The 26627-nt window shown below is 41.2% G+C and overlaps 1 protein-coding gene across 4 annotated transcripts in view; it reads left to right on the forward strand.

Moving 5' to 3' along the window:
- rptor (regulatory associated protein of MTOR, complex 1) overlaps nt 1–26627 on the forward strand; it is a 206474-nt gene that overhangs the window by 157229 nt on the left and 22618 nt on the right. For 2 of the 4 annotated variants that reach the window (XM_044028052.1, XM_044028054.1), the window contains exons 22-29: nt 3762–3880; nt 8169–8272; nt 8395–8572; nt 9435–9545; nt 16487–16592; nt 22056–22170; nt 22284–22408; nt 24234–24359. In XM_044028052.1, the coding sequence (XP_043883987.1) occupies nt 3762–3880; nt 8169–8272; nt 8395–8572; nt 9435–9545; nt 16487–16592; nt 22056–22170; nt 22284–22408; nt 24234–24359 (984 nt within the window). The remainder of the gene's footprint in view (nt 1–3761; nt 3881–8168; nt 8273–8394; nt 8573–9434; nt 9546–16486; nt 16593–22055; nt 22171–22283; nt 22409–24233; nt 24360–26627) is intronic. The other 2 variants (XM_044028053.1, XM_044028055.1) reach the window with 1 other exon arrangement.

Below are 26627 nucleotides of genomic sequence, written 5' to 3' on the forward strand. Positions count from 1 at the left end.
AAATAGACATGGGTCATTGAAAGTTTGTAAATTTAAAAAGAAAATCCATGGCCTTGAAAGGTTTTGAAAACTGCCCTAAATAGACATGGGTCATTGAAAGTTTGTAAATTTAAAAAGAAAATCCAGGGCCTTGAAAGGTTTTGAAAATTGCCCTAAATAGACATGGGTCATTGAAAATTTGTAAATGTGAATGAAAATGTTGAAAGGGCCTTGAAAGTGTTTGAAAACTGCCCTAAATAAACATTGGGCAATGAAAGTTTGTAAATGTAAAAAAATAACAATTCCAGGGCCTTGAGAGTTTTTGAAAACCACCATAAATAGACATGGGTCATTGAAAGTTTGTAAATATGAATGAAAATTTTTCAAGGGCCTTGAAAGTTTTGAAAACTGCCTTAAATAAACATGGGTTATTGAAAGTTTGTAAAATTTAAAAAGGCCTTGAGAGTTTTTGAAAATCACCCTAAATAGACATTGGTCATTGAAAGTTTGTAGATTTGAAAAAAAATAAACATTTCAAGGGCCTTGAAAGTTTTTGAAACCACCCTAAATAGATATGGGTCATTGAAAGTTTGTAAATTTGAAGAAAAAACATGTTTCAAGGACCTTGAAAGGTTTTGAAAACTGCCCTAAATAGACATGGGTCATTAATTGTTTAATAATAAAACTAATGAATAGTTTTTTCCTATAATTACAGGAAACTGTGACTCAGCGCTTTTCTGACAAAATAACATGTCACATCAAGAGCTCGGCTTCACTTCCTCCTGTCTCGGGGTTTTCTCGGCGCCGTCACATTTTAGGAGCGTTCTTCATATAATTTAGTGCCGCTTACCTCGGCCTGTAAAATGTATTTAAAATACACTCATACAAGAGTTTCGTCTCTGCTCTCAAATTTTCCTCATGCATCCTCCTCCTCCTCCTCCTCCTTTATTTTTTATTGCTCAGACATTTAAAGCTCCAAAAATCACTCCGCGGTGTTTACGAGTATTTTATGACGTTTGCCAGAATTGAGGAGGCCGTAAAAACGTGTGACGGCAGTGTTTCATTTAGCCAACAGTTAACATCTTTACTACTGTACATCCATTCCACCAAGTGTGAGACAAACTGGGAGACAAGGCAGCGCTGAGGCGGTGACTGATGTCCACCGTCGCGTGCGCGCGCGCGTGTGTGGGGACCACGGCGGCGGTGCAGAGGTAATTTGTGTGCAGCCGTAATGTAGCGTGACGGTTAAATGGGAGAGGAGCAGTATTTCACGATGATCAAGTGGCTGTTCGCTGACGCGGGGAGCAGACGGACTCGCCGCCGCTAATCCTCTCATGCTCCTCAGGTGACGACCTGATCACCTGAAACCTTCTCTGTCCTTTCAACTCTTTTTTTTTCCCTGTAAGGACTGTTTGTCTTTCTGAAAACCAGCACCAAGTCGACCTGATACGAGACCTTTTAACCCTCTTTTTGATTTTATGGCATATAAAATGTTCAATGAGTGAGTGCTTCTGCTTGTTGTTGACGAATGCGGCGTGTCCAAAGACACTTCTGCAGACACCTGTGTCCACATCTGTGACATCAGTTCATGTGTGAAAGTAGCTTTGCTCACACGAGTGTTTCAGGCCTCCTCCTCCTCCTCCTCTTCCTCCATCCCCGCTGCTGTGCCTTTCCATCAATCGGACGTCGCTCTCTTCCGTGACGACCGCTGAGACTGTAACAGTGTCCGTCTCTCTCTGCCCCTTTGGTCTCTGATCTCTCCGTCCCTGCAGATCCTGTAAACTTGACCTCGGACGACGACCTCTTGTTTTATTTCCTTTTTTATTATCTCCCCACACTCCTGACCTGTTCTGCACTTTTCAAAGATGAGCACTGCGGCTGCAAAAACCAACGGGGAGAAACGAAAGCTTCTGCTCCGGCGAGTTCCCAGTGAAAAGGTCGACTGATTGATTGTTTTAGTCTGTTTATCAGCTCTGATTACATCCAATCAGCATCCGCTGACCGTGGCTGTGCCTCCGGTGACACATCATGGCTATTTGTGCGATATTTGCTCAGTTAAAGGCCACTTTTGCTGATGCTGTGTCCCCAAAAATGGAGCGGTCGGAGGCTAGTTATTTTAGGACTATCCCTAATGGAGGCGGAGACACGGCCGCAAGTAGCTGGGTGTAAAAACCCTGCAAGAAAATAACACGATGAAATAATGATGAGCTGGGAAAGTGTGAGTGAGGAAACACTCATCTGTGGTGCAGATGATCTCCGTCCCTCTGTCATTTGTCTCCATGATAAAAGCAACAACTGACAGCAGTAATGCTGTGTGTGTGTGTGTGTGTGTGTGCGCGCGCCGCACGTGTGTTTGTGATTAATGACGCACATTACCTGACACTGGAGGTCGTTTTCCCTCCGTCAACTCAAACCACGTCCGACAACTACAGAGAAGGAGAATGACCGGGGAGGGAACCATGACGCTAATGAGCTGATGTGCATCACCACTTAGCTGTTAGCGCCACTGCGGTGATTCACTTAGACGAGTCAGTGCCAGCGACCGGGCTGGGAGCTATGTGTATCTTTTTTTGAGGTCACTAAATATTTTTTTTGCAGCCTTTTACTTAAGATTTATTAAATAACACATGCATAAAATGAGGTTGTGGTTCATTAATCAAACGCGCGTCGCGAGGAAATGGCTGGTTTATGTATTCAAAGTTCTATTAGTTTTTACAGAAAGGGCAGTCGAAGTTGTCAGGCACTTTATATCATGCACAAATTTGCCCTTGTCACGTTTTATACTGTGAATTGGTTCATGATAATTTATTATCTATAAAAGAAGAGAAAAAGAAGAAGAAGAGCAGTGAAAATCAAGAACTTTGAACTCTGAGCTGCACGTGAAGAACTTCGGCCTGCGGAGGGTCTTGAATAATTAGACGGAGAAGAAGAAGAACTTCAGGATATGGTTGAGACCTTCACACTGTGGTTAAGAACTTCAAGAAGAAGAAGAATCAAGAACTTTGAACTGCACATGAGGAACTTTGGACTGTGGAGGGACTGGGGTATTTAGAAGGAGAAGAAGAACTTTGAGCTAAAATTGAGAGCGTTGCACCTTGATTAAGATCTTCAAGAAGAACAAGAGTGGTGGAAATCAAGAACTTTTAAGTGCATATGAAGAACACCAGACCGTGACAGACTGGAATATTTAAAAAAAGAACTTCAGGACATGGTTGAGACCTTCACACTGTGGTAAAGAACTTTGAACTGTGGAGGGACTGAAATAATAAGAAGGAGAAGAACTTTGCGCTAAGATTGAGAGATTTGCACGCTGATTAAGAACTTCAAGAAGAAGAAGAGTGATGGAAATCAAGAACCTTGAACTGACTGTGGTTGAGAGCTTTGTGCCTTCTTAGAAGAACAAGAAGAAGAACTGACTCAGCATTCCTTAAAATCAATTTTCAATATTGAGAAGATTCGTCACCTTGTCATGAAGGCGGTTCTGAAATTGCATCAAGAATATAAATTTTGAACTTCTGTCTGATGTCATTTCCAACCTCAGTGGTTGAAAACCACCAAGAAGAACCCATGGAAGGTTTCATCCTGGTCCTCCTGGTCCTCCTGGTCCTGACTCATGCAGGCTGCCTGTTTTCACTGCTTGTTTTTGAGCTTCAGATCATAATCGCTGTAGACAATGAGAAAAATACCTCTTTATCTTGTGTGCACCTCACTTAAAGAGGGCAGGACACTGACTTAGATACCAAAGATTAAAACCTCATTTGTGTTTGTGTGTCCTTTCCCAGGTGTGTCCTTCAACAGTGTTTACACTCAGATCTGGAGAGTGCTGCTACATCTCGCCGCTGACCCCTTTCCCGAGGTGTCAGATCTGGCCATGAAGGTCCTCAACAGCATAGCATACAAGGTACGTTTGTGTTTCTGAGTCTGTAAAGCTGTCGGATCTCAAGGTCGGGCCCCGTGACAAAGGTCACATCACGGAGTCATAAATATGTTCTGTGATTTAACCGGCGGACGTGACTGAGCGCGCGGTGCATCCACAAACATCCCAGCGTTTCTGTCATGACAGGGAGTTCCAGATGATTTTTATTTACTAGGATGAAACTGCACGGGATGTAAGGATTAATTTGTGGCGCAGAGGAAACCCCTGCGTCTGCTGCATCAGGCTTTAATCACGGTTGTGATGTATCGTCTGACCTCTGAGGATTTCTGTCGTTGGGCCGCACAATGGTTTTTTTTTCGAGGTCAGACTACGTATTTGAAGCACAGACACAGGGATTCCGGCCCCTGTGGCCCCTGAAGTGACGGTGATGTGATGTCCGCATTGTTGGGTTCTCGTTCCCTGATAAGAAACATCAGTAACGTTGTGAACGAGAGCTGTGCGGTGTTTGAGGTCAATGTTAATGGTTGAACTTCTGCTCCCTTTTGTTCTACACGGCTCCCCCTACAGTTCTGGAGTGCATACTGTATATTGACGACACTCATCTATCGTCTACCACTTTATCCTAAAAACTCACCACTCACGCCTCGACCTCCCTTCTTTGTTTTTAACCGAGCCGGCAAAAGCAGGCATCTGTAGAAATTTCATGTAGTTCTGTTTGCGTTTTTAAAGTAGTTTTCCTGCCATTTTAACGTCAACTTTGTCAGAGCGCTGAGGCCACGCCTTTGGACGTAGAGAAAATCCTTTGATAGATTTGAATCATTAACTCGTCATGAACACTTGTACCGAGTTTGACGCAGCTCGCTCAGACCTGCTAGCACGAGTACATTCCAATGCGTAGACTAGCCATTTTTGTTTGGCCGACTTATGGGTGGGGGCGGTACAAATATCGCAACAACTGTGTGCGACTTGGACACGATGGAAATTTTTTTTTTAGCATTTTACGCAATTTTGTCCACTTTCTCTCGCGTCAAAAATTCCCTATTGGACCACTTTTGTCTGACCATGACCCGACTTCTGGGGGCGCTATAGAACCCAGAACAGGTTCGTGCCCTATGCCACTATCACATTTTTGGCCGACCTGACCTTTGAGGTTTTAAGGACTCAAATGACTCATATTAGTGTGTGTGTGTGGAAGAGGATGTTTTTTCACCACACACACACACGTGTTCCCCCTCCCACTGGCATTTTCTTCCTCCAAAAGGCCATTACTTCTGTGCAAATGCAATTAGGACCCAATGATCCCCAAGGCCTGGCAGAACAGAGCCGAGCGGAGCAGAGAGGCTGCCGTAATAACCACGACAGTCCACCTCACGTCCTCAAGCATCCTTTCTCGTGTTCACTCCACGTCCAAACACACCAACGGTTCTGCGAAGTCGGCAAAGGGACTCCCGACTGGACCGCAATAAAGAAAAGCAGAGTATAATGCGGCGGTCGTCTCCTGCAGACCTCAGGAGCGCTGTCATCATTGAAGGAAGGAGCAGAGATCATGATTGGAGCCAATTCATCGAGCTGATATGTGTCATTTTCGTTAAATAATTGGCGTCGGCAGATTATTGCAAATGATTCATTTTTATAAAGGTTTTACTTTTTCCTCATTAACCTGTTTCATGTCTTTAACCCTTCTGTTACCAATCCTGTCGCCGCAACTCCTCGACCGTTTCCCAAACTGTGGTTCTCCTGTGGCGATCTGTGCAAATGTTCAAAAGGAGTAATTGTTTCAGCTGTAATCAGTTACAAATCAGTCATCGGCCTTCGGCTGCTCTAATTTCTACAGAATCGAGACTCTATAGGCGTCACCACAGCATCAGTCGTCCGTCTCCGTCTCTCCAGCCGTGTTGGTCAACTTCTAGAACGGTGGATCTCCAACAACACACAGCTCACAGTGACTCGTTCCCAAGTTGAACTAGAGCCGACCGACCGACGTCCAATCACAGACGAGATTCACGTTTGTGACGACTCAGTTCTGTTCGGTTTTTTTGACAATTCTACAGCCGTACAATCATAAATAAATCCACTCCATAGACAAACATGAAGAATAACCGTGCGTGGTTTCAAACTTAAACCTGTATGAAGATGGAGTAATACTGTGTTTTGTGTGTTTTATAAATCACACAACTTGATCCATCTATTTCTTTACCAAATAACTAACTAATAGCTGATTCTTCACCTGACAGACTTTGGTTCGTCTTCTTTGTCGTCTTGAAGAACCTGTGTCGACTTCTCTTGACACTTGAGTTGAAATCTCGACAGTTGAACTCGTCTTCATCGAGCGGCGGAAGTCAACTTTGATTGAGTGAGAGACGACTCTCGTCTTTCTTCTTGTCTCGTTTGTCTTCACAGTCGAGTTTGTTTCAGTGGATTAAAAAAAAGAAAAAGTAACTTGAACTTTGACGTCGACGTCGGCATTTAAGGTGGAATGTTTAGTTCTTCTCTTCTGTCGACTCACTATTTATTTCTATACGAGTAAAACTCCACCCGGACCTGTTCCCTTACCTTTCTGATCCAGACTGTGACCGGACAAAGAAGAACAGCAACACTCAAGTGTGTCATTTTACTACCATGGTTGCCACGGCGACCCACGTACAGATCAACTGTCTCTCCTCATTTCTCCATTTTGAGACGAGGCACCGTTGGACAGTTATTCGATGGACAGACAAACTTCAGAAATGATTAGAGGAGGAAGAAGAAGAAGAAGAAAGAACGTGTTTTTAATTCCACGTTGACGCCGGTAAATGTCTGTAGGGTTTTTTTCTGTGTATTTTTCTTGTGTTTTAATGGCCATTGTTACAATTTCACTAGAAAAGTGAGTCAGGAAAGTGAAATATTCACTGATCCTGCACAAAATGAGCAGAATCTCTATCTAAACTCACTGACGGCGGTGTAGAGAAATGAGTGTTCTCTGATGTATGTTCTTGTCTCCTGTTGGACGTCATTATGGACGTGTGAATCAGTGCTAATTCTGCTGCTTGAGGGTAAATTTAATGGTATCTAATGGACGAACTCGACGGCCGCTCCTTTTTTCCAGCTGAATCCTTTTGTACGAGCTGATTTGAAATAATCGAGTCCAGTTATTGATGTTTTAACTCCAGCTCTGCCACGTTCACACGTTGTTCACTTGTCTTTTCTCTCTTGTCTTATTGATCTGGTGCTGGAGCAGAGAAGCTGCTTATATAATAATAACCGTAATGGTTTCCTTTCATTAGCAGCTTCCTCTGAAGGAAAACGCTCGCAGCTCAGACCAAAGTTTCTTCTTCTTTTTCTTACACACAAACACAAAGATTGTTGCTGCACTTTTGTCGTTAGCACAGGAATCACGTTAAACGCGGTCCCAGGTAGTGAGATGTGTTTCCTGCGCGATAACCACATTTACAGTTACGAGTTTTCTCCTCCGCACGAGTGAACAACAACAACAACAACTCTGCTTTTCATCAGTGATTTCTCTGCCTCTGTTGTCTTTATTACGTTTCCTCCCTCCCTGGTGTGCAGCCATTAGAAAAACTCACAATGAAGAGGTTATTACCCACTGCACTTCATTAGATAAAGACATTTTAGGCAAAACTTTGTAAAGTTCTGCTGCAGGAGTTAATCTGATTTTAGGTGTAACTTCAAAATCTGATCTCTTTTCATTTTTGTTCCTAAAATATCTACATTTTAGCCCCGAATTACAACTTCCACTGAGACCAGATTCACATATTTTTATGACCACGCAGGTGATTTCAGATTTCAGGACAGAAAACGCCTCCATGTTCAGTAAATCCCCCAGAATACGTGGATTAGGATTGAAAAAACGAACTAAAGTAGAAGTTACGAATATATTGATACGCTGTATCATTGAAACTGTTCTATAATAATATAATAAATATAATACAATAAGAAAAAGCTTACAATTGTTCTCTTTTAAAATGAAATTCATCTTTTTTTAATGTAATTTTTTTAGTGTTGGAAGTCTTTGCACTGTCAAAAAGTAGCCGCGCGCAGCACGGACCGAACCGGGTTTGGTGAATGCTCAGCTGTTGTTATTCTTTAAAATAAATGTCATTGCATAACTGTTGTAATTACATTAGCGGAGAACCAATAATGGGTCGTTTATTTGCTCATTTAAAGCTAGAAAAAACAAATAATTACTTATTTTAAAGGCATTATAATTATATAAATAGTTTAAAAAAATAATATTAATAATATATTTAATTTTGGCCAATTTGAGCTCATTTAACAGATTTTGCTGCTGTTTGGTTTTGTTTTTCCTCCTCAGGCGACGATGAACGCTCGACCTCAGAGGATCCTGGACTCCGGATCGCTCACGCAGTCGGCACCGGCCAGTCCCACCAGCAAGGGCACGCACATACACCAGGCTGGGTGAGTCCACGCGTCTCTAACACACACACACACACACACACGTGAGGAAAACCCCTGACTTGAACTCAGTTGTGTTACGACGTGAATCTCTAAAATCTCTGCTGTGTTTTTATTATGAACAGTGGTTCTCCTCCGATGCCCAGCACCAGCAGCTCCAGTCTGACCAACGACGTGCCCAAACCCCCGGCCAGAGATCCGCCGGCCGCGCGGCCGCCCTACACTCCGACGCTGGGAGGACAAGCGCCGCACTCGCACCAGTTCCCGCGCACGCGCAAGATGTTCGACAAAGGCCCCGAGCAGGTAAACCAAACAGCGACCGACAGGAAACTGCAGCTTTTTACGTCAACATTCAGGTCCTTCAGGTCCTTCAGGTCCTTCAGGTCCTTCAGGTTCTTCAGGTTCTTCAGGTTCTTCAGGTCCTTCAGGTCCTTCAGGTTCATTCATTCACTTTTTCACTTTTTTTATGGTAAGAATTCTTTCTATATGTGATAGTTTTAGTCGATGAAAACTCTAAAAGGTTTTAGTCACTTTTGGTTAAAAATACAAAAGAAAGTATAGTCTTTTAACAAATTAATTTAGGTTAGTATTAGTAATTCTTAGTATTAGTATTAATATAAGTATTTTCAACAGTTTTTTTTCGTGAATCGATGCCGACTTCATCTACAACAGTGTCGTTGTTTTTTTTTCCACTTCTGTCGTTAGCACTAACAGGAGGTGGTGACACTTTTTTTAACTAACTAAAATCTTTGTGCCACACATTCAGGTCCTGACATTATCGTTTAATAAAAAGCAATCGAACACAGATAAAAGAGAACGCTCTATTACAGCGGCAAACTCTCGACCTGGAGAACAAACGGTTAAAGCAAACGTTTAAAACAGCAAATACTCAAACAGGTCAGTGCAGACAGACTGTGACTGTGTGTAATCATGGGTTAGCACTTATCGTTCATCTTTGTCAAATGTTGTGTTTGTGAAAATCCGGATTTTTAGTGCCTGCTGGTTCATATTAAATCTTCATTTCATCCGTGTTTCCGTTCCACTATTTAACAGAAACAGACAAACGGGCTCATGAGAAGAGCGTCGTTAAGAATTCAACTGCGTGAAATGACTGTTTACACTTACACGTGTGTGTGTGTGTGTGTGTGTGTGTGTGTGTTTACAGGCGGCCGAGGACGGCGACGACGCGGTCGGTCACAGGATCTACATCAGCGCCGCTCTCCAGACCGGCCTCTGTGATTGGAGTGCAAAATATTTTGCCCAGCCTGTGATGAAGGTAGTGACATCTTTTAACTTTTTAACCATCTTTGTGTCCACCTGTCTCCCACTGTCCACCTGTCTCCCACTTCCTGTCACTGTGTGTCAGTTTCAAGAAGACAAAAAACATCATAATTCATGTTGTACGACAATTCAACGATTGCAGCACTTTAAAAACAAACACAGACAATCTAGTCTACAACCAAACACACACGTTGCCAGAACGTTCTGGGAACGTTACCTTTCGGTTGCTGGAAAGGTCCCTGAAGGTTCTCCTGTGGTTGATGTGGAAATTCTTCCCAACGTTCCCCTAATGTTTGTTTTTGGTTCCCCATTTGGTTCCCAGAACGTCACAACCTTCATATAACCTTTAGAGAACGTTCTCTTTTGGCTCCCAGAACATTCTGGGAACGCTACCTTTTGGTTGTAGGAACGTTCCCTGAAGGTTCCACCTCGAGTTCTCCCGGAGTTGATATAGTTTTCCTAACGTTAGTTTTTGGTTGCACATTTGGTTCCCAGAATGTTCCTCTAACGTTACTTTTATACAACCTTCATACAACTTTTATAGAACGTTCTCTAAAGGTTCCCAGAACATTCCCCTAATGTTACTTTTATGCAACCTACATACAACCATTATAGAACGTTCTCTTTTGGTTCCCAGAACATTCCTCTAACGTTACTTTTATACAACCTTCATACAACCTTTATAGAACGTTCTCTTTTGGTTCCCAGAACATTCCCCTAACGTTACTTTTATGCAACCTTCATACAACCTTTATAGAACGTTCTCTTTTGGTTCTGGGAACGTTACCTTTTGGTTGTGGGAAGGTTCCACCCTAGGTTCTCTCCGTGGTTGATATGGAAAGTTTTCCTAACGTTATTTTTTGGTTGCACATTTGGTTCCCAGAACGTTACTTTGTCACAACCTTTAGAGAACGTTCCCCTAACGTTACTTTGTTTATGTTGCGACATTATCATCGTACTGTACATGTAAAAGTGGAATTATCCTTAGTTTTTGCCGATTAGATTTATTAGAATTATTTAATCCACAAAAAAGACAGGAAGCAAATCCACCCTTGACTCGACAACAATATTCCTCCATGACCTCGTCTCGCTCCGAAACTGTGGCTAAAAGTGGTTGCTAAGCAACAAAGACGTCCTGATAGCGTATATTAAAGAGTAATTCAATTTTAGCATTAATATTCATGTGAAGCTGTGTCATAGGTACGAGCTTGTCCTGCGTTCTCTTTTAACTGCGGCTGTGTGGATTTACCGAGTCGTCCGAGGACACGAGACTCCGGTGTGTGAGAGAGAGAACTACTTAAAAAATCATGAATTCCTGTGGAAAACAGCAGGAAAGGGACCAATCACAGTGTGAGAACGTACCTGCTGCTCTTACCCGCTGAATAATGGAGCACCCCAAACATCCTCCAGAGGGAAACTAAAGCCAGCAGGGGTTTTTTTTTTAAGTGGCCGGTGCCAAATTATGATCTTAAATCAAAGCTTCCATCTGTGTTTTTGAAACGTCTAAATATGCCGCTCTCGCCGGGAAAACAAATGGTTACGGGACAATTTGCGAGGTTAAACAAAGGAAGAGGAGGGAAGTCGTTAAACACAGTGAGGGTAGAAACGCCACGGGGGCAGGAAACGATACCTGAGCTCGGCTTTTTTACCTCAAAGGCGACTTTACTGAGGGGAGGGAGGAGTCTGAGGTTCACAGCTGCTGCAGGAACTCTGTCGCGTCTCACTTGAACTGTTCATTAAGCTTGTTTTTGGCGGCGTGGACTCACACTGAGCCTCTCCGCTGGTTATTGTGATCCAGCGCTGAGCGAGTTTATCTTTTGATGACTGTGCTGCAGCAGCAGCGATGACACGCGCTGTCATGTCAAAGGATTCAGTCAGCAGGAGTGCTGAGGTCACAGCCAAGCCTTAAATCTCACGACACTGCGGTCAGTCATTACCATAATACACTGTATGGACAAATTATTCAAATAAACATTAAATCAACATTGAAATCTATTGTCTCTTATCTATCGTACATATTTTACAGCAATTTATTTATTTATCTATTTTTTCTGGCCCAACTTGCAGTACCGCCTTGGCCCAGTAGGGGAATTTGAGAATCACTGTTTCTTGATTTATACTGAACGATGATAACTAGTGATCTTTTATCAATCGATGTTTATTCATATCGCTGTATACAACACCCATAATGCTTTACCTGAAATAATAAAAACATACAGTAAAATCAATGGATAAAAAGTAACAGTAACATATAGAGAAAATATACATTAACCCTTTAACACCTAAGCCTCAAAATGTCCGTCTGGACTTTTATTTTTATTTGTCTAACCATAAAAGGGCCAGAAAATGATCCTTTACCTAAGTGTTTTTGCCCATTTTTCCACAATAACTTTGAATATCGGGCAGTTATTCACAACTTACTGCATGTTAACGTAGTGATACACTTAAAAATGAAGGAAAAACAATGTAGTTGTACACGAGCACCAGATGTTGTGTGAAACATATTTAAAGTAACATTCGGTTGAGTCTTTGTCTTAATGTGCAAAAACAGGCCCAAAAAAATCTCTCTCCTCTCTCATTCTCCGGCTTCCTGCAACTGCCGCGAGTGAAATGACCGTAATAACCACAACTTCTCCGATTTTCAGCAACCGACAGCACAAATCGTTGCGTAATTACGGTAATGCAATCTGCGCCTGCACAGACGCGACGTCTAAATTAGATCTAAATTAGAGATGCAGGATGTTATTGGCATTGATATCGACTGACATTGGATTTAAAATGTGTTATTTAATAATAAACATAAACATTATTAACGAAAACAATACACTAGAATAGTCTGCTGCGTCCATTTATATCGACATCTGCTGTAAAATATTGTTATTTTATGAAAAGGATCAGGATTTATCAGCATATTGAATATTGGCAGAAAGTTCATCCCTAATCTGAATAACTATGTTTTATTATTGTCTTTAAACTTATTTAAACCCAAAGGAATGTTTCATAGTATCATTAATATTCATAAATAAACATTTAATCTCTGAGTGAATAGGTTGGTGGAGACCGAATATTGTAATTCCACTCCGTTCCTCCCTCCCCTGATGTCAATAACAGTCAATAAACTCGAGTTCAGATGTATTTATTTTCTCCCCTGTGGCCGTGCTACGCTTACGTAAACAGAGGAGTAGAAGAAAATACACACACGCACACACAGAGAATAAAATATTTACAACACATACATTTGGGCAGGAAGAAAAAACAAGAGACGATGAAAGTGAAATATTTGTGAAAATGTCAGATATTAAAGGGCAGAGAGAGAGTGAGGCGAAGAAAATGTTAAACATGAAGTAAGAGGAGCGCAGTGACGGCTCCAACACGGGAGGAGACACAATGGGTAAAGAAAAGGTCAAGAAGAGCAGAGAGAGATGATTGGACGGGAGGAGCGAGGAGAAGGAGAGAGGATTCACCATCAGGAACGCTGCGTCGGCAAAAAAGTGCCTGTGTGTGTGTGTAACCTCGCAGGTTATCATATCACTGTGTCAGCAGCGTGAAAACCAAATGTGTGTGTGGTTTGTTTGTGTTTTTTCTGTGGTTGTGAGGACAAAATTTGGGTGAAAACCATTGTTGAGAGGATTTATTTTTTGGACGACTTGAATGGGATGTTACGACATGTGTTAGGGCCACATTGAGAAAACAAAAAGTCACAGATCTTGACAATAAAGTCTTCATTTACGAGAATAAAGTCGGACTGTACGACGCCGTGCTCGCCGGACCTCGACTCCTTCTGGATCCAAAGGTTTTAATTATTAGTGGGATTATTAAAAGCTTTGAGATTATTAAAACCTTTGTTTCTCTGAGAAACAAAGAAACAAGTCTGCCTGATTCTTTCTGCTGAAAAGTCCTGATACTCATGACAGTGTGATGCTGATGTGCCAAAAGATAAAGTATCTCCTTGTTTATGAAACCTATTCTAAAGTACAATTTTATTTTAACAACAGGTTAGAATATTACGACTTTATTCTCATAAATTCACAAGATTAAAATTGTAAATTAACAACTTTTTTCTTGTTAATTTACAACTTTATTCTCATAAATTCAGCTCTACTTGTTTGTTTTTTGCTTTACCATCAGTGATAGAACCTCTGGCAAGGTTCTACAGTTAGCCTCGCTGTAGAAATGGCCTTAATAACCACAACCTGGCAACCCGGCACACTGTTATTTATTTATCAAATATGAAAATCATGGCCAACATGAATACTCTCGGTTAAAATGTCTTGATAAAAGTGGAAGTCGTTCTGCCAGTGATCAAAACCTGTGGTATTTTTTGTAAACACCTTATTTATTTTATTTATTAACAACTCACTTGCTTTCTTCTCTGAGAAGTCAGAAATGAATCATGCATAACATTCAACCACTAAAACTATTTTTTCTGTTCAGGAATGCAAGTAAACAACTAGAATTTCTAACTTTAAATTAGGAAATTCAAACAATAATTCTGTTAACATATCATTTGAGGTTAAAGAGCTTCTACATACTGGTGCATTAACCATGACAGAGACATAAAAAATGACTTTACATTTTTTATATTAATCTCATGCATGTGTTTGTCACTGTATGCTGAGATAAAAAAAATAAATATATTAAAAGGAGAAAAACAAAACATTTAAATAGGTAATGCCTATACACACAAACATGTTTTTATAGTTAAGTCAGGACCCTTGTAGACATAATGTATTCCTAAACCCCTTAACATCACGTTTAAGTGCCTTATCCTAACCCTAACCCTTAAAAAAATGTCTTTAGACTCGTAGGGTCCAAACGAAATGACCCCACAAAGATCTAAATACAAGTACACACACACACACATACATATAAACACAGTATGCCGCCTCAGGGTCTCATCATGTGTAAACATTAGTTGCTGGCACAGTGCACGACCACAGCACTGTAACCACTGTATTATTTGCTTCTTATGTTGGTCCATATACTCTCTCTCTCTCTCTCTCACACACACACACACAGTTAGTATCTCTCTCTCTCTCAGCTGTTGGAATTCATCCATCTCATATAGATATATATATTTACTGACAGCCTCCACTCAGAGGTGTTAAAATGTCCAAATGTGTTTCTGTTTTTCTGAAAAACAACCCGTCCATATCGTGAGGACCTTACATGAATACTGATCACACACACACACACACACTGTGGTTTAATGGTCACGTGTGCCTGTGCATGTGTCCGGCTGTTTAGAATTCAGCAGACACGTTTGGCCTCGCTGCAGAAATGTGCTTAATAAGCACAACCTGGCAACCGGGCACACACACACACAATTCTGATCTTCCCTCTGCTTTTAACTCTGGTTTTTGTTTATCAAATATGAAAATGATGGTTAAATTGTCTTGTTAAAAGTGGAAGTCGTTTTGCCAGTGATCAAAACCTGCGGGGGCCGTTTTCGTGAACGCCCTTTAATATTCTTGCTTTGCTCAGCTGATGTGATTAAATGTGATTGCATAACGCGAGCTGGACACCTGGTGGCTCGTAATGTGAGGAAGACGTTCACTCGCTGTTATTATAAAAGTCCAACTTTTATATTGTCAGTGAACAGTGTGGTTTCAGAGGGGGACTGATGTTTACGATCAAACAATTAAGTCGAAACCCACGTATAAAGAGCTTCTTTGTTAAACTGCAAAACCAATTTCAATCATATCTATGCCTGTGTTTGTGTATGGAGTTAATTAGCCTAGCTAATTGAGATTAGAAATACAAGAAGAAAGCTAAAGGGTTTGAGCTAATGTGAAAATACCAGCTTTGCTAATAAAACTGTGTTCCATTTAAGTCAAAACTACATCAGTCACTTACATTCGACTTCATTCCAGAGAGAAATCGGACAAAAAAACATGGACGCAAACGTATCCCGGGCTAGCCATTGTTAGCTATCATTAGCAATAATCAGATGGCAGGCTTGATGAGCTTGCTCTGACTTTCTTCAAACTTTTATATTCAGTGAAAGGTGTAGTTTTTCCCCCCAAATAATTAAACACAAAACCAATTTCAATCATATCTATGTCTGTGTATGTGTTATTTTTAGCTCGCACAACAGCGTAGCAACATGCCTATGTACAAAAATGTAACAGTATTATGTGTGCGACTCATTTACTGTGAAACAAATACGACAAAAATGAAATCAACAGTAAAAGTAGCAGCGTGAGTGAGTGGCAGCCATTTTTAGAGTCAGATGTCAAGCTTGATGAACGTAAAAGCTAATTTAAAACGTAAAATTGTTCAGTTCAGCATTATGGCTTGTATTTTTCTAAGTGAAAAAATTAAAAAAATTTCCCTAATATTTAACTTATTTATATAGTTTTTTTGCAAATATTTTCCCTGATAAAATGAATTGAAAATCTCTTTAAAATAAAAAAAACCTCTGCTTCTTACTAGCTCCACATACTCGAAGCTTCATTCAAACTTGTGCTCAGGCAAAAGGCAAAAATCCCACTGCAGTTTCTGTCCTTGATGTTAACATTGCAGGTTGTAAAATATTTACACTTGTTCACAGAATTAAAGGATGTTAATTGGACTCCAAAGATGCAGTGTACACAATGAATTCTGGTTAGTAGCACAACTGTTTACAAGAACATTGCTATCATTACCAACTTTTATTTTATTATATCTTTCTCGTGTCTCACAGAAAATTAAAATGTCACCAGAATGTTGAGAGGTTTTGTTTGAGGAAAGAATGGCGAAATAAGAGAGTGAAAGACATGAAAACAAGGAGAAGAGCGCCATCCAGAGGATTCTCTTTGTTCATTGAAACTGTCTAGTTTACTCTAATGTGTTTCCCGCTTTCTTGTAAACTCTTGATGTCAAAGTGTTTTCTCTGTTAAAGTTCACTCACTTAATTCCTCTTCCTCTTATTTTTTTCCCTGCCTGCCTCCTCAGATCCCAGAGGAACATGACCTGGAGAGTCAGGTGAGGATGGAGCGGCAGTGGAGGTTCCTGAGGAATGCTCGCGTGAGAAGACAAAGCCGATGTACCACACAAAGAGGTGAGTGACTCACACAAACACACACATATAGATAAAACGAAATAGAATAAAGTGCGTGTAAAGCGTGGGCAGCCCATAGCCAAGCAGAAATAGAACTTGGCTCGTGACTGAAGGGTTGCCAATTTGAGGCCCTGCCAGATCAAGGAATGGGTTACCTGTGAACAAGGTACCCAACCCACATTGTTAATTGGACACTCACGGAGTTGTACTCTCACCACCTTGCTTAATTTGAATGACTAAAAAAAGTTGCCATGTGTTTAAAAATTAGGTTTTAAATCATGTCAAATTCTGCAACATTCTCAGGAACTGGTTAAATGACAATAGCTTAGCTAACACTTGAGTTTGTAGATTTGTTGGTTCCGTGGTCATCTATAGTGTAGAATCAGAAATACTTATCGCACACCGCTTTTTTCAGATGATTTGGTGTCGTGATTGTTGCTCAGTGGGACATATTTTGTTTATGTCTCCAGTGGAGTGTAGTCACGGAATAAGCTAGCTTCTGGTCAGTTGTCTCTGACAGGAAACTTGGACTTTTTAAGGTAGCATTCACGATTGAAATATCACAAATCACGAATCATCAATCATGTAAAATTTCGCAATATTCCTTGCTCTGAGACATTAGGGGCGTGTCCATTGGGGGAACCAACCTAAACAAATGTTATCCCAAGTCTTAACCATTACCAGCTCATGTCTCACCCTAAGCTTAACCTAACCACAACTCGAATCTTAGTCCTGATGAACCAGTTCCTCAGAAATTAGGTTCTGCCTCATTAGGACCAGTTTTTATGACAGAAAAGTTTAGTCCCATAAAGGTAATAGAAGCAAACGCGTGTCTCTCCTCCACCAAACTAATACATTCGTCCATATACTGTATGTAATGTGTGAAGACTTTAAATAAATATCAGTGCAGGAGTTGTAATGGTTCATTTTTGGGTTGCAGTGTCACCATCTGATCGTTCTTGAGTCTGAAGTTTCGTGTTTGTTGCTCGTTCCAGCTCAAGGTTATTTGAGACACATTGTCAGACAAGAAATAAAGATAAACAGATTTCCATTTAGTTTGATGTCAACCTAAATAGATACAGCTTGACTCGGTGAATCACAATTCAGCCTCAACAGCTTTGACAGCAACATCAACACGATAACAAATAGTCAATTTTCATGATATTTATTTAAGAGACAAGCCTTAATGTTTGCTAATGTTGGAAACACGTTGTTCATTTGAAATATGCAGCATTTTCAAGTCATCCATCTTTATATTCAGTCTTATTTGTTTAATGTCAGGACGGAAGTTTCAATATTGATTTACAAAATCCTTAGATGAATCTCTTAAGATATGCCATCTTCTGTATATTTTGCACAAATCTTGACCACAATAGTCTCGTATGACAATGCTGGGTCTCTTAGCTAAGCTAAGCTAACACCTGAGTCTGTAGATTTGTTAGTTATGCTGTCATCTTTGGTGTAGAATCAGAACTACTTAGCGCTTTGGTGTCGTGATTGTTGCTCAGGAGGACAATTTATTTTTATGTCCAATGTATGATGAGCATGTAGCGCTAAAATATAAGCTAGCTCCTTAACTTCCAGTTACTTGATGCTAACGGGAAACTTGGACGCTAGCGATTGAAATCTGATTGAGATTTGTCGCTAATCACTCTTGGCAACTTCAGCTGAATAAATAGAGCATTAATGTAATTAGTTTTTATACTTTTCTTTAATTTTGCAGCACGTGAAAGAGGTCCAACTTTTGCAGAATTAGTTATGTGAAAATGTCTTTCAAGCAAAATTGGTATGGAAACTGAAATATCTTTCGAATGATGTCGAATTGAATCAAATCGAACTGGGACATGAGTTACACTAAAAACTCCAGGAAACACCAACAAAAAGTTTCAGTTAAAGTGAATTCCGCTGCTTTAAAGAAAATGTTCCGCCGTGTGACTGTGCAAATGCTTCTTGCATCTGCTCAGCGATGAAGTGAAGGTGGTGTGAGATCACCTCGCACCGCGTACGTCAAGTAAAGACCCCTGCAGCGCTTTGGTAATTGGAAAGAACGGGATTTATGAGTCACAGGATTCTCCTCACACACACACACAAACACACATGAAACAGCCCAGGGTGTCAGGCATCCAATGTGATGTCAGAGTTTTCTCAAACAGAATCGTTAACACCCCCAACGTCACTGGCAGCCAAACACACACAGACTCATGAGGTAGATTGGCGTCAGAGCTGAGGCTTGCTCACGCAAAACCACTCGCTAAATCATTGAATTCCCTTCAATCTTCACTTTTTTGAAAGAGAGAGAAGTAGTAGGGTTGCCCTCATTCAGTCTTTTTCCTCCAGAGAGATGGAGGAGGAGTGGGGAGGGGGAGATGAAGGGGAAGAAAAACCCAGAATGAAGGAAGCAGGAGTGAGGCTGCACATCTCGTAATAAGACTGAGAAATACTTGATTAATACTTGATTTGGCTTGTTTTTCATCTCTTTTAGATGCTAAATTAACCACAGCACCGCAAAGTTCTTCAATCGTGCATTAGGTTTTTTCTTCTTTATATATATTCATAATTATAGTATAGTCATAATTGAACGTGCCGTCAAATAACACAAATCCACGATGAGGATTTTTTTTGTGTGTGTCTTTCCATCCCCGCTGCACACGTGATGAATACTTGATGGATTTTTTAATCATTCTTCTTCATCTCATTACGGCGGCCTCGGGAATGCGCGCAGGTCGCCGAGGACAGGCTGGCGAGCTGCCGGGTGTTGTTGCCATGACGACACACGGCGAGGCAGTAAAACGTCTCAGTTGCACTTGTGTTGTGTTGGCGCCGTGTTACTCACATATGCAGACCTGCCAGCGAGCGACACGTCGAGAGCGATCTCTTTCTCTCACGGCCTTGAACGTTCTAGCCGTTTATTATGTCATATTTGAGTTCCTTTTCTACTTTCAAAGGCAGAGATCCAACAATTCTATTTTTAACCAAACCATCATAAAACTGTAATCCTTACTTCCCCCATACATCTGCTTGTAAACTATAAATGCCTTTTAGCTGTTTATTCTGGGGTTATTTATCCTAATTGTAGCTACAGTTTGGCCAGTTTCCCCAACACGAATTATCTGGTTCTATGTAAATTTAGAAAAATGTATTTTGAACCACAAAAGTAAGCTATGTTTATTATCAGTTTAAGCCGTTAAATGCCTTCTTATAGAAGTTATTTTAGAATGCAGAAGTAACTCGGAGTCTGACTCTCTGCTTCCTTCAATCATCTGTGAACGGAGCAAGTTTGTTTTCTTAACAATTTTGTGGAAACACTCGAAACTATCAGTTAAGGTCAGTTCCACATCCGTGTAATACTACTGAAGTGGCCTCATGTAACATATGAGGACATTTGTAATTATTGCGTGGACGGTTGAATAGATGATTATGATTGTATGAATGAAATAATGAAAGTAAGTAGTATTACACAGATATATCAACCGTTACTTGGGACACAACCTTGGACCCGAACAACACGCGTTTTACCAGCGTTTCATAGTCCAGACACTTCTTTGATACTGGATGATCTTCTGTGCATGACGGACGAAACAGAAGCAACACCACAGGATATTTTGGGGACAGTTTAGAGTCAACAGTCCAATGAATTAGGAAAACGACAAACAAGAGTCTACCCGGGCGTTCATTTGATCGGTTAATCAGCAAAGCAAGTTGTCAAAAGTCGCGGCGGACTTAAGGAAATATTAAAAATCATCAATCTCTCTCTGCAGCAACACCAACGAGTAATGTTCCCCATTAATGGGACGTTGAAATCCAGTTGTGTTTTTGTCCATTTGGGTTAAAATGCAATAAAATAACCTCTTCAATGTTTACGATGATGCCTGCACTCGGCACTGCCCTCCAGAGGAAGTATTGCGTAACGTCCACACCAACGCAAAAGACACACAGAGGTCTGTAGGCTAGTGACGGAGATAAAATGTTGGATAATTGGGCCTTAAGTGCGCAGACTCAGCCTCCTTTTAGAGTTGATCTTCTGCAGAACATAAACCTTCAAAGAAAAGGTGTGATGAGTGTGTATTTTTCTAAAGTCACCATCACATCAGATCTACTGCCATCGTCTTCCAATCAGCCAAAACACAGCAACACAGCGGTTGCTTGTATATCTTTATCCCTCTGTGCCGTGAAAACCTCATCCAAAACACATCAGTGCGCTGTGGTTCAGTGGGACGTGTTCCTCCTCTGACCATCAACACTCATTGTTATTTTGATTGAATCATAAAGCATCCGGCTGCTCCGGTAACTCAGTGGAACAACACATTTCCCTCAGTCTGCTGCTTAAAATAGTTCCTACGACGTGAACCGTTTTCCCGCTGTGAAATCTACAGTCTCCAGATTCTGTTAGGAAAATATGATTTTTTCTTTTCTTTTTTAAGGAATATATAACGTTTTGGCTATTTGTTAGCATATGTGCTAGCTTAACGTCTTTGGTAATAAACAATGGCAAGCAGGATTCTCCTTTGGCTGCGAGTCCAATCAAGTGACAGTTACCATGTGGTTTTGTGTTGTTGGACGTCGTAATGTGTCCATTTTGATGACTTATATCGACAGTTTGTTAATATCAGTGGAGGAAGAAGATGCTTGGAACTTTGACATCCTGGCCATAAACCATTCATTCTACTGCCCTCTGTGGGAGCATCAAACAAATGAATAAATACATTCATGGAGGCCATTGATACGCTAATCTCCACCAAGTCATAAATAGGACAAATAAAGTCATACACTTACAGCCCAGCCTTACCTTCTTTTTAACATAAATATCTCATAATGTCAGCCAATCACATGGCAGTAACTTAATCAGTGTCGTCATGTTGAGCTGCTGAAGTTCAAACTGAGCATCAGAACGAGGAGGAAAGGTGATTTATTTTTGGATGAAAAGATAAATTGAGAACCAAAATGTGTAATAATAAAATACAGATTATTAAGAAGTGGCTGTTTTTCCAGTCTACCTCTACTTTGAATGTTTTATGGTCAACTCTAGTGTGGATATTTGGTCCAAAAAAGGTACAAAAACCACTGAGCGGCAGTTCTCTGAAAGGTCAGAGGTAAAAGAACCAGACTGGTTCAAGATGATAGAGAGGCAACAGTATCTCAGTTATGAAGAAATCCGTCTGTGAACAAGCAGAACGTCCAACTTTGAAGCAGATAAGCTTCAGCAGCAGAAAACCAGACCAGGTCTGACTCATGTGCATCATGTGTACCTAATAAAGTGGCAAGTTATGGAATCAGCAGAGTCCTTTTTATGTAGAAAACTAAAAAAAGTATCTACCAGGTAACTGTACTCATGAGCAGTAAATTCTTGCAATTGGGTCACTCCAGCTGCCGTAGTTAATCAAGCAAATGTCCTTTTTTACAAATGATGCTAATCTGGCTTAACCCAACCACCCTCCCCTCCCCTCTCCCCCACCTCCACTGCAGGTATCTCCCGTCTGGACGATCAAATATTCATCAACCGCAACCCTGGAGTACCGTCTGTCGTGAAGTTCCATCCCTTCAACACCTGCATCGCCGTGGCCGACAAGGACAGCATCTGGTGAGGGACACGGAAACACGCGTGCAGATTAGTTTCATTTTGAGAGGACCGTCATGTGAATGACGCCGTTGGTTCACGATGTGACTGACATGGGGCTTTCTTCTGTTCCACAGTTTCTGGGACTGGGAGAAGGGCGAGAGGCTGGACTACTTCTACAACGGAAACCCCCGTTACACTCGCATCACGGCCATGGAGTATCTGAACGGACACGACTGTTCGCTACTGCTCACAGCAACAGGTCAGCAACTGTTGAAACTGATTAAGTCTGTCAACTCCACCTGTGTGTCTCAGTGTAGCAACCCGCGCTGCACACAGGAAGTGGTTTCAGTGATCAGAGGCAGCATCAACGTTGAGCTAATTAAATGAGACGGATTGAGTGAAAACATAAAGAAGTGTCGTTGAAAGGTTTCTCGAAGTCTGATGTCGGGGCTGGTGAGGTTGCTTCCGTTTTCCGTTTTGAAAATACAACCCAACTGGGAAATTTCCCACTTCAGACCGACAACCAGAAGGCACCCTAACTCTTTAAACTGACAAACTAATCTCTTTAACATTCCAAAATCGTTAAATGAGTTCACACAGCGCTGGTAAAGTCTCTGTGCCCCACGCGACTCTCTCTGTGTTTCCTCAATATAGCAGTGTTTGGATCTCGCGTTGACCGTGCTGCACACAGGAAGTGATCCAGGGCTATATTTGGTAACTTCCGCAGACATCCAAAACAGTTCAGAAGCAGTCATGGCTCAGTCTTCTCCCGCATCTATGGTTATATCTCAGAAACTAATTATGGTATGGTGAGGAAATCAATCAGGTGTGTTTGAGCAGGGAAGCATCTAAAACATGCAGGACAGGAGTCCCCAAGGACCAGGATCGGGGGAACACTGTTGTAAAATGTTGTTCCTTTCACTTTATTTGTGTTTTTCTTGTATATTCTACATTCTACATTACATATGTTGTGGAAGAAAAGTCTTCGTTATCCTGCAAATGTGTTATTTCCAAGTATTTCAATGAGTGATACCATCCACTTGACAGGCGGGAGAACCACACATGTCCTCCACAATCAAATCCACAGGGTTTAGGCCTGGAGAGGCGACCGGGGCCAGCGGCCACAACACACACTCTAACACAGAAACGGCAAAGTCATGCACTCAAGAGTAACAACTCAAAGTTAGTAGATGAGCTCAAATATTCACACCCACCAACGCAGTGGAAATCACCAAGAGACTCATTTGTAGCAGCAACGAGCTTTAAACACCTGACTCTTACGCCCACAAACACTAAAAACACTCCAGCGTGTGTGTGTGTGTGTGTGTGTGTGTGTGTTTGTGTGTTTGTCTCTCATCATCATTCATCAACCGAACAAAGCAATTACCCACCGCTGGCTTTATCTTCATAATCCAGAGGAATTGTGCCACACGGAGAAACACACATTTATTCTGTTCCTTCTCCGTGAATGAGCGCTGTTGTTTCATCACCCGTCGTCCTGTAACCTTGATAAAAGCTCAGGAATTGACGCATTTAAATTCAATATCAGCGGGGCCGAAGGATAACGGGCCGGAAAACACACACACACAAACACACACAGCATTAGAGTGAAAAGGCTGGATGTAAATCAGTGTATGGATTGTAATTGGCTCGCGGTAAGAGGGAGCACAAAATGCGTTTTATCTTTAGCGCAGTGTCGAAGCTCGACTCCACAAAGACGAGAGGCGTCTTCGTGTCTCTCGACAACAAGACGCTTACAGGCACTGAGATTTCTTAAGATGCTGCTCTACGCTTTTATTGATTCCAAGGAGGTGTGTGTGTGTGTTTGTTTGTGTTCACGGTCAAATCACGCGCATGTGCTGCATTCAAGTTTTTATTATAACTTCTGCTCAGTTCAGCGTGTTTTCCAAGTAACGTGAGAATGAGAGAATATTGACCGAAGCCGACCCGAACCTGACATGCATTCTGTAAATGATGTATTTTAAAAAGTTTGGGTGTGAAGGAAACCTTTCTCTCTGTATTTTAGGTCACAACGAACCCTGTTCTCACCACCCCTCCATTGCTTGTTTGTCATTGTTGTTTAGATGATGGAGCGTTGCGTGTGTGGAAGAACTTTGCTGACCAGAAGAACCCAGAGATGGTGACGGCGTGGCAGGGCCTTTCAGACATGCTGCCCACTACCCGAGGTCAGCCCTCAGCCAGCGCTCACAGTAAAGAACAATGCTCTATTTTTCTATATGGCCCATCACCCGTTCACCCATTCACCCATTCACAAACCAAACCAACATTCATACATCAGTCATCCTCTCACACTCAAAGGTCGCAGGTGCTTTTATTCATCCATCCATTTCGGAGTCATTTCAGTTTTAACTGTAGTGATGTGGTTTTCCTTTTCTTAAAGGGCCGGTATGTAACTTTTAAGAGGGTTAACTGGCAGAAATTTGATATACTCCTCATAAAATCTATGACAAAATTCACGGTAACGACTGTCCTATCCATCTAAAGGCAGAGTCCATAAAGATATGACGGAGAAAAATAAATGAATCCTGTTTTAAATCACGGATAACTTTAACTCAGAAGCGTTAACTTCAACATTTAGTGTTCATTTAAAGACATTTCTTGAGACCAGCTCTCTGACTCTGAGCTGTTTTTGTACAAATGATTCCAAGCTGATGGAGCAGAAAGTGGAACAACTTCAACCCAGTTCACTGTAGATTTCTGGGACGTGTAGTCGAAATAAATACAGGGAGTGAAGGATTTAATTTCCACCACTTTTAAGAAGAAAGTAAGAACTTATTTAGCTACACAAAGCTGGTCATCGTACTAGTATTTTCTGGTTTATTTGATTCGTATAACAAAGAAAATCATTGTCAGATGAAAATCACGTGTGACATTAAATCTCACATCATTTTAAAAGGTCAACTATTTTGCTGCTTTAAAGATACCCTATGTAACATTTTATTAGCTGCAGCTAATGTAGCCACAGTTGTAAATGAAAGTATAATTCTACATGCTAACAGGGAACCAAACACACGTATGAAATCTTAAAGTTAGTGAAGCAACTCAGTAAATTCAGTCAGTTACACTCGGGGAAGAAAAATGAAAGTTAATTACTCAATATCCACTTCTATTTGATTTCATTTAAATAATTGTAATTTGAAATTTGTTAATTGTGAAAACAAATCCAATTGAATGTGTTTAAAAGTAAATCTGTTCACCAAACTCCAGTCCAGTAGGTGGCAGTACATTATGTGGCTGCACTTAAAACACAATGGATATTCTTATTCTCCATTGCTTTCTTTGAATTTGACTTTTATGGATGTAAATTCTATATGAAACAGAATTGCTTACATGTACAACATTAATATTTCTGTGAGTGTTTGCTAACATTAGCACGTAGCAGCAAAAGCCTTTCATGGATTAAATGGATTACAGTAAAGTACAGTATTTCCTCAACAATTTATCTGCCCAGATTTTAATCTACATAGACAACAATCTATATTAATTACTAACCTTTGAGTTAAAAGAAGCATAAAGTGTTGTTGTTTTTTTAAAGTTTAAAGTATTTTTTTTATGCCAGACTGAGGTCAGTGTATAAAAACACGAATCTTGAGTTTAGTTCCGTCGCTCGCATCAACATTTAATGCTGCTGATAAATCCCGATATAAACCTGTCACGTTTCAGAATATCCATCATATTTCTGTCAGGTCTGACAAAGTGGGAGGGGCGAGTTCTGCCTCCGTAACAGTACACGCTATTATCACTCATTCTTCGCTGGTGGGCAGCAGCGCCGCTTGTCTTGAGTCAATATAACGGACGTTTTTTTTAAACTTTTCGGACACGGGTGGACGCGGCGCTGCTGTTGACTCACTTATGTCACTTGAGAGGCAGAGTTTCTCACACACACACACACACTTGAGGTTCACACTTCGTCTGTGGTGTCTCACTCTTTCCCTTCACACTCTCCGCTGCTCTGCTTTTTTTTGCCTCGAGCGTTTTCTCCTGGAGCAGCAAAGAAACGGTGACAGCTGTGGCAATGATTGCACTTCACTTGTTTTTCATTTGGAAATATATTTAAGTTGTTTTCCAACCTTGTATGTTAACAAGAGGGAGACACGTGACGGCCATTAATGTGTGGGTGGACGTCTCTCTCTCTCTCAGCGTTTTTTGAATTCTGAATGCGTCTCATCAAGTAAGAGACACTGCGACTGAGTGAAGTTAATTGGCAGCAGCTGTCAGGACGTGTGACTCACTGGCTGCGTCTCTATCATTACTACAGCACACAGCTCAGTGGAGACTTGCAGCGAGGTGACACACTTAACTAGCATCACTGTCCGCGCGAGTCTCGGGCAAAATAAAAATAAAAAGCCCACACACACGCTGAGAGGCTTTTCCTCCGTGGACGAGTGTCCCGCAGTGAGACACAGCCCCCGTCTTCACTAAGACTTAACACTTTAATGGCGAACTTGTCGGTGACA

Source organism: Solea senegalensis, linkage group LG6, assembly GCF_019176455.1.
Source record: "Solea senegalensis isolate Sse05_10M linkage group LG6, IFAPA_SoseM_1, whole genome shotgun sequence".
Classification (NCBI taxonomy): domain Eukaryota; kingdom Metazoa; phylum Chordata; class Actinopteri; order Pleuronectiformes; family Soleidae; genus Solea; species Solea senegalensis.